The sequence below is a fragment of the Merops nubicus genome, unplaced genomic scaffold (assembly GCF_000691845.1).
Source record: "Merops nubicus isolate BGI_N331 unplaced genomic scaffold, ASM69184v1 scaffold48291, whole genome shotgun sequence".
NCBI lineage: Eukaryota > Metazoa > Chordata > Aves > Coraciiformes > Meropidae > Merops > Merops nubicus.
Window position 1 is genome coordinate 1 of NW_008591256.1, and position 7790 is coordinate 7790.

Below are 7790 nucleotides of genomic sequence, written 5' to 3' on the forward strand. Positions count from 1 at the left end.
CCCCCCCAAACCCCACAATGCTGCGGGTTGGGAACAACCTTGAGCCTTCCTCTACCCCAGAGCTCTGAAACCTTGCTGCCAGCTGCCCTTTCTGCCCCCTCCCCAGGACCGTATTGGGCGCCCCTCAGAGACTGGCATCATTGGCATCATCGACCCCGAGTGCCGCATGATCGGCCTGCGCCTCTACGACGGGCTCTTCAAGGTCATCCCCCTGGACAGGGACAACAAGGAGTTAAAGGCCTTCAACATCCGCCTGGAGGAGCTGCAGGTCATCGATGTGAAGTTCCTCTATGGTTGTCAAGCTCCCACCATCTGCTTTGTCTACCAGGTGCCATCTTCTCACCCTCTCCCTCACCCGGAGCGGGGGGGTTTTGAAAGGTCTCTCGAAAGGTTTTTCGAGCAGCTGCAGCCTCCTGGAGGGGACAAAGAGTTTGGGTTGGCTCCTTGAGGGCTCGTGGTGGAGCTGAGGGAGGTGCCTGTTCTTCTGTGTGGGGTGTTTTTTTCCTCATTTTTGGGAAAGGGGAGATGCTGCTTTCCCACAGCGTGGGGCCATTCGCTTGTGAAACGCTCAGGAGGAGATTTGGGGTCTTCAGGCAGTGCTGAGCAGGGGGATTAGAGCCAGAGGGAGTTATTTCCTCCAGGCAGGACTGGGAGACTTGAGCCTTCTTCAGAAAAAAGAAGAGCTCTGTGGCTTGTGTGGTGCTTGGGGGCCATAACCTCTGCTGTCACCTGGGTCCCCTGTCCCAGCCACAGTGCTTTGCACTTCTCTAAACACTTTTTTTAGCACCAAAGAGCTTTTGCTGTGCTGACTGGGTGAGGGATTATCTTGGCTTTGTCCAAGCTGGGGCCAGCTACAAGTTCCTGGGCTGGCAGCACGGGCTCTGCTGTGAATTTAGCTCAGCCTCAGGGTAGTTCTTCGTGGCACTATCAAACCATGGGGGCTGCTGACGTGGTTTTGGTCCCTGGGGGGTCTGCCTGGAGTGGCAGAACGTTTCCAAGCTGCTGCTTTGATTCCTTCTCCATTTATTAATCATTATCACAAGGTTTGGACTCAATCAAATAGCAGTGGCTGAGTGGTTTTGTGCAGTTCTGAAACCAGGGGAGGATAAAACAGAAAGGGGAACTTCATAAAGATGTAAAAAAAGACTAGAGAGCTGTTGTGGCTTTGGGTGAAAACGTCCAGAACTGTCCAAAGTTTCACTAATGATTCCACAGCCCCACTTCAACTTTCTCCTCTTCACAGAGCTCTTTGAGCTCCTGGTTTCTCAAGGGGCAACGGGCAGCAACTGGAACCCAGGAGGTGCCACCTGAGCAGGAGGAGAAACTTCTTGGGTGGGAGGGTGCAGAGCCTGGAGCAGCTGCCCAGAGAGGCTGTGGAGTCTCCTGCTCTGGAGAGATCCCAAACCCTCCTGGCTGTGACCCTGGGCACCCTGCTGGGGGGGAGCTGCTGGAGCAGGGGAGGGTTGGGGGAGATGATCCCCAGAGCTCCCTCCCAACCCCACCACACTGGGGTTGTTCTGGAGTGGATGAATTTGGGAGAACCTCAGTGTGTGTTCAGCCACCCGGGGGGGCCTGAGGGAGGCCGGGGAGGAGCTGGGGATGGTGCTGTGGCAGGAGGGGAGGTGGAGCTGCTTTGCCTCCCAGCTTTCTAGTCAGCTCTACCTCTGGAGCTCAGGTCCCAGTGCAGAGGGGCTGTTGTCAGTGTCCTGTTCCCCCCCTGGCTTCTCTTCCAGGACCCCCAGGGCCGCCACGTGAAGACCTACGAGGTGTCCCTGCGTGAGAAGGAGTTCAACAAAGGCCCTTGGAAACAGGAGAACGTGGAGGCCGAAGCCTCCATGGTCATTGCAGGTTGGTCCTTCTTTGTGAAAGCTTTTTCCCCCTCTGGTTTCTACCCCCCCGAGGCTGAATCTTTGCTCCACAGGTTCTCTAACAGGACATTTCTCCCCTGCCCAGTGCCGGAGCCTTTCGGAGGCGCCATCATCATCGGGCAGGAATCCATCACCTACCACAATGGTGACAAATACCTCGCCATAGCTCCACCTATCATCAAGGTGAGGGGCTCCTGGGGAGCTAGGAACACGTCCTGTGCAATTCCACCTTTCCCAGGCCTCTCTGGGAGGGCTGGGAGGGTGTTGGGCTTCTCAGAGGTAGGATTTTGAACTGCTGTCGACTCCAGGGCCGCTTACACACAGAGGTTTGGGGAGTGTGGGTGTTTTGCATGATGCCTGGTTTGTGTTTCATAGAATCACTGATTGGTTTGGGTGGGAAAAGATCTTTAGAAGTCATCTGGTCCAGCCCCTCTGCAGGGAGCAGGGACATCTGAAGCTAGAGCAGGGTGCTCAGAGCCCTCAACCTCCCCTGGGATGGTGCCAGGTTCTGGGTGACCTGGGCCAGGCTCTCACCCCCCTCAGCATCCAACATTTCTTCCTTCTCTCTAGTCTCAATCTCCCTCTTTCAGTTTCAAACCATCCCCCCTTGTCCTGTGGCCACATTCCCTGCTAACAGGACTGTCCCCAGCTCTTTTTTCCAGGCTCCCTTTAAGTCCTGGAAGGCCCCAATAAGATATTTTTGGGGACTGAGGGACATATGTGACCCTTGTACTGGTGCTTACACTGCAGAGCGTGGCTCTGCTCTCTCTGGAGGGCTCAGAAGTGGGGCAGGAAAGCTGAAATCTTCTTTGAGCCCCAGAGAGAGGGATTAATTTGGAGGTAGTGCGTGGTTTGGGCAAGGATCCAGGCCAGAGCCTGGTTTCATTTCAGGCAACAAAAGATCTGAACGAGCCCCTTGGAGGCTCCAGTCAGTGTTTAGAGGGGGGAAAAAAGACTTGCAGAGTTTGTGACAGAGGTTGAGCTCGTGGGTTTTGTCAGAGGAACAACCCAATTCACACGTTTCAGTAGGGCAGGAGGTACAAATGGTGCTGAGAGGTGGCTGGAGATGAGCTCAAAAGATCTTTTAAGCTGGAAATAATGACAGGCTAGGAAAGAGCTCTAAGTCTTAGCTAAAGAAACACAGATCCTGTTGTCTGCAGGCTCTCAGGCCACTGCTGGAGCACTGCTGGGCCGTGCTGTGCTCTGCTGATGTACAGACTGGGGCCTTGATCTGTGGGCAGAGCACAGGCTCTGCTCTGCTCAAGGCCAGTGCCACGTTTGCATCCCCAAATGAGCTGCAAAATCAAGATTTTTGAGGCAAATGTGTTGATGGGAGACCTGGCAGCATCCACCCTCCCCAGAGCAGAATGTCTGGGTGTGGAGACACAGTGGGCCTGGAGCTCTGCAGGTCCCCAGGGGCATCCATGGAAGGCCCAGCATTGGGAAAACAGGATTTTTGATGGTATCTCTCCTGGGCTGTGAAGAAATTAGAGAGGTGTCAAGTTTAAATACCCTTTTGAGCACAGATTTTGGTTGTGATGGGGGTTATTGAAGGGCAAATCCAGCCCTTCCTGCAGGAGGAGTGCCCTGGTCTGGACTCTGCTGTGGTGGACAGAGCAAGTGGTTGTTTTCTTCTGGGCTCCCCAGTTCCAGAGAGACCAGGAGCTACTGGGGAGAGTCCAGAGGAGGCTGTGGAGCCGCTGCGGGGCTGGAGCATCTCTGTGCCAGGCCAGGCTGAGAGCCCTGGGGCTGTGCAGCTGGAGAAGAGAAGCCTCAGAGGGGATCTGAGCAGTGCTGAGCAAGAGCTAAAGGGCCCCCGGGGGGCAAGAGGCTGGGGCCAGACTCTGCTCAGTGGTGCCCAGCCACAGGCCAAGGGGCAACGGGCACCAACTGGAACCCAGGAGGTGCCACCTGAGCAGGAGGAGAAACTTCTTGGGTGGGAGGGTGCAGAGCCTGGAGCAGCTGCCCAGAGAGGCTGTGGAGTCTCCTGCTCTGGAGAGATCCCAAACCCTCCTGGCTGTGACCCTGGGGGAGCTGCTGGAGCAGGGGGTTGGGGGAGATGATCCCCAGAGCTCCCTCCCAACCCCACCAGGCTGGGGGTGTGTGTACAGAGGTTGTCCTTGCTAGGAGCTTGTTTGGGGCCATTCCAATGGGTTCCTGGACAGTTTCTCCCCTCCCCTGCCTGCAGCAAAGCACAATCGTGTGCCACAACCGGGTGGATCCCAACGGGTCCCGTTACCTGCTGGGGGACATGGAGGGAAGGCTCTTCATGCTGCTCCTGGAGAAGGAGGAACAGATGGATGGCACTGTCACCTTGAAGGACCTGAGGGTGGAGCTGCTGGGGGAGGTAGGACCTGGCCACATCACCTCCACTTCCCAATTTTTTTTCCCTGGGAGAAGTTTGGGAGTTGTAAAGGGATTAAATTCCCCTCCCGTGCTCAGGGTCTTCCTGCTGGGCTGCAGCTTGGGTGTGATGCTTGTGTGGAGGGGGTGACAAGGTCCTTTTCATGCTCTTGGTGGCTCATCTGCATCCTCTCCATCCCCAGACATCCATTGCAGAGTGCTTGACCTACCTGGACAATGGAGTTGTGTTTGTGGGCTCTCGACTTGGGGATTCCCAGCTCGTCAAGGTAGGTGGCTGCTGGCTCCTGGCTGAGTTCTCTGTTCAGACAGGTTTTAGGACATATTTCTTTCCCATCACAGCCTGAAGAGATGGGTGTGGATAAGTTTTTGCCTCTCTAGTCCACCCTACACCCTTTCTGCTTGCTTGGCTTTGCTTGTGGAGAAGCAGTAACTGTGTTGATTCACAGCTCAACGTGGACAGCAACGAGCAGGGCTCCTATGTGGTGGCTATGGAGACCTTCACCAACCTGGGGCCCATTGTGGACATGTGTGTGGTGGACCTGGAAAGACAAGGCCAAGGACAGGTTGGTTCTGCTTTGATTTGCTCAGTGTTGGGGCTGCTGAGCAGCAATCTCCACAGCTCTTGACAGGAGCCTGGAGCCAGGTGGGGATTGGGCTCTTCTCCCAAGGAACAAGGGACAGGAGAAGAGAGAATGACTTCAAGTCACCCCAGGGGAGGTTGAGGTTGGCCCTGAGGAACCATTTCTTGCCCTGGAGGGTTGCCCAGGGCTGTGCCAGGCTGCCCAGGGCAGTGGTGGAGTCCCCACCCCTGGAGGGGTTTCCAAGCCGTGGAGATGTGGGGTGAGGGACACGGGGCAGTGGGGACCTGGCAGGGCTGGGGTTGCACTCCATGACCTCAAAGTTCTCTTCCAACCAGAATAATTCTTTGATTCTATGTGTGGGTGTCCACAGAAGGAAAAGACCACAAACCTTTTAGTGGAGAAACTCAAAGTCTTCTCCAGGTGCAGGTATTGAGGTCTTGCACTGAAGAATACTATGAGTGGGGAGGCCAAATTTTGGACACCTTGCTCATGATTAAGGGGTTGCAATGGGGAAGGATCAGCTGCCAAAAAACTTCCCCTGAGAATCAAAGATGGGCACCCTGGAGAACTTCCCCTGACCCCATCCCTACCAGGAGGAGCAGGGAAGCTTCTCAGCAGTGGTTGGTAAAGTTCCTCTGCTTTTCTTTCAGCTGGTCACCTGCTCAGGTGCCTTCAAAGAGGGTTCCCTACGGATCATCAGGAATGGAATTGGGATCCACGAGCACGCCAGCATCGACCTGCCAGGGATTAAAGGTGTGGAGGCAGCTCAGGGCTGCCAGACACAACCCCCAGCTTGAGTGGGCCCACTGGGGACACGCCGTGTGCGTGGGCTGAGGTTGGGGTGTGGGGCTGGGACTTTCCACCCACCTGCTGTTGGAATCCTGGGGGCAGTTTGGGGCCACTCACTGACAGCAGGACCTTGAGGGGCTGGAGCGTGGGCAGAGAAGGGCAACGGAGCTGCTGGGGAAGGGTCTAGAGCCCACGTGTGGGGAGGAGCAGCTGAGGGAGCTGGGGGTGCTGAGCCTGGAGCAAAGGAGGCTCAGGGGAGACCTTCTGGCTCTGCACAGCTCCTGACAGGAGCCTGGAGGGAGGGAAAAGTGCCTCAAGTCTCCCCAGGGGAGGGTGGGGTTGTCCCTGAGGGACAATTTCTTGCCCTGGAGGGTTGCCCAGGGCTGTGCCAGGCTGCCCAGGGCAGTGGTGGAGTCCCCACCCCTGGAGGGGTTCCCAAGCTGTGGAGATGTGGGGTGAGGGACACGGGGCAGTGGGCACCTGGCAGGGCTGGGGGGATGATTGGACTCAATCTCTTCCAACCAAACTGATCCCATGAGAGCAGGATGCTTTATCCCAAGGTGTCACAGCCACCTTGCCCTCTGCCACCCTGCCCCAACCAGGGCAATCCCATGGCTCTGTGAACCACTCTGAGCAGATTTGGCCTCTCATTGTTGCAGGCTTGTGGCCCTTGAGGTCGGACTCTCATCGGGAAACAGACAACATGTTGGTGCTGTCCTTTGTTGGCCAGACCAGGTATGGTGGGGTTGATGCTGAGCCAGGCTCTGGACCACACTTTGGAGCATTACAGAACAGGAATTGCCTTTCCTGGCCAGGGTTCTCATGTTAAATGGAGAGGAAGTGGAAGAGACAGAGCTCACGGGCTTCGTGGATGATCAGCAGACTTTCTTCTGTGGCAACGTGGCACATCAGCAGCTGATCCAGGTAATGCCAACGTAGGGGAGTGCAGATACCCCTCTGGGGGTGACCCTCCAGCCCCTGGTGGTCGTGGGGTTCACCTAGATCTGTGCTGCCAACGGGGGGGGGAGCAGCCTTTGCAGGATTTGCTGATGTCAGGAGGGGAGGTGTCCTTCCAGCTCTGAGCAGGGCTCTCCTCTCTGCTCAGATCACCTCAGCTTCTGTGAGACTGGTCAGTCAGGAGCCCAAAGCCTTGGTGAGCGAGTGGAAAGAGCCCAATGGCAAGAACATCAGCGTGGCTTCCTGCAACAGCAACCAGATCGTGGTGGCCGTGGGACGAGCCCTCTACTACCTGGAGATCCGACCCCAGGAGCTCAGGCAGATCAGGTGAGTCTCACCCCGCCCCCCGAGGCCTTTCAATCTTTGCTGTCCCATCTTTGGGTTCCAGAAGGACACCTCTCTGTGCTTCCTGCTTCCAGCTGTACAGAAATGGAGCACGAGGTGGCCTGCTTGGACATCACCCCCCTGGGGGACACCAGCGGCATGTCCCCGCTCTGCGCCATCGGGCTCTGGACGGACATCTCCGCCCGCATCCTCAAGCTGCCCTCCTTTGAGCTGCTCCACAAGGAGATGCTGGGAGGAGGTGGGGCCCTGCTGGGTGGGGGAAGCTGTCCCTAGGACTGGCCAAAGAGGCTGGGTGGCACTCACAGCTCTTCTCCTGCCCCCTGCAGAAATTATCCCTCGTTCCATCCTGATGACCACCTTCGAGAGCAGCCATTACCTGCTGTGTGCCCTAGGGGATGGAGCTCTCTTCTACTTTGGGCTCAGCCTGGAGACAGGTGACTGCAGGGGCTGCTGGGGAGGGTGGCTGGACTCCTGTCCTCCTGCTTGGTTGATGTGCTTTCTGCTATCCCTCTGGAGAGATCTCTTTTCATCTTGCTCTCTCGCTGTGAGGAGTTCGTGCTCTGGTGGAACTGGCTCTGGGCTCACAGGGAGCTGGTGGATTTCTCCAGCAGACTCTGGGGAAAGGAGATTGGTGTTTACATCTCTGCCTCTGCTGACTGGTGGTGACAGGTTGGCAGCTGGCTGAATATGAGCCACCATGGGCAAGAAGGCCACCAGCATCCTGGCTTGGGTCAGCACTGGTGTGGCCAGCAGGAGCAGGGCAGGATTGTCCCCCTGGGCTGGGCACTGGGGAGGCTGAACCTCCAATCCTGGGGGCAGTTTTGGGCATCACAGGATAAGAAAGACCCTGAGGGGCTGGAGCGTGGGCAGCGAAGGGCAACGGAGC

General features: G+C 56.8%; 1 protein-coding gene across 1 annotated transcript in view; it reads left to right on the forward strand.

The window, feature by feature from the left end:
- Positions 1 to 106: 106 nt before the first annotated feature.
- DDB1 (damage-specific DNA binding protein 1, 127kDa) overlaps positions 107 to 7790 on the forward strand; it is a gene marked incomplete at both ends in the record, with an annotated part of 12419 nt that continues 4735 nt past the window's right edge. The window contains 12 exons of the mRNA XM_008950181.1: positions 107 to 328; positions 1734 to 1848; positions 1954 to 2051; positions 4057 to 4215; positions 4415 to 4498; positions 4679 to 4795; positions 5464 to 5566; positions 6262 to 6337; positions 6418 to 6526; positions 6708 to 6886; positions 6979 to 7142; positions 7231 to 7338. Of these exons, the coding sequence (XP_008948429.1) occupies positions 107 to 328; positions 1734 to 1848; positions 1954 to 2051; positions 4057 to 4215; positions 4415 to 4498; positions 4679 to 4795; positions 5464 to 5566; positions 6262 to 6337; positions 6418 to 6526; positions 6708 to 6886; positions 6979 to 7142; positions 7231 to 7338 (1534 nt within the window). The remainder of the gene's footprint in view (positions 329 to 1733; positions 1849 to 1953; positions 2052 to 4056; positions 4216 to 4414; positions 4499 to 4678; positions 4796 to 5463; positions 5567 to 6261; positions 6338 to 6417; positions 6527 to 6707; positions 6887 to 6978; positions 7143 to 7230; positions 7339 to 7790) is intronic.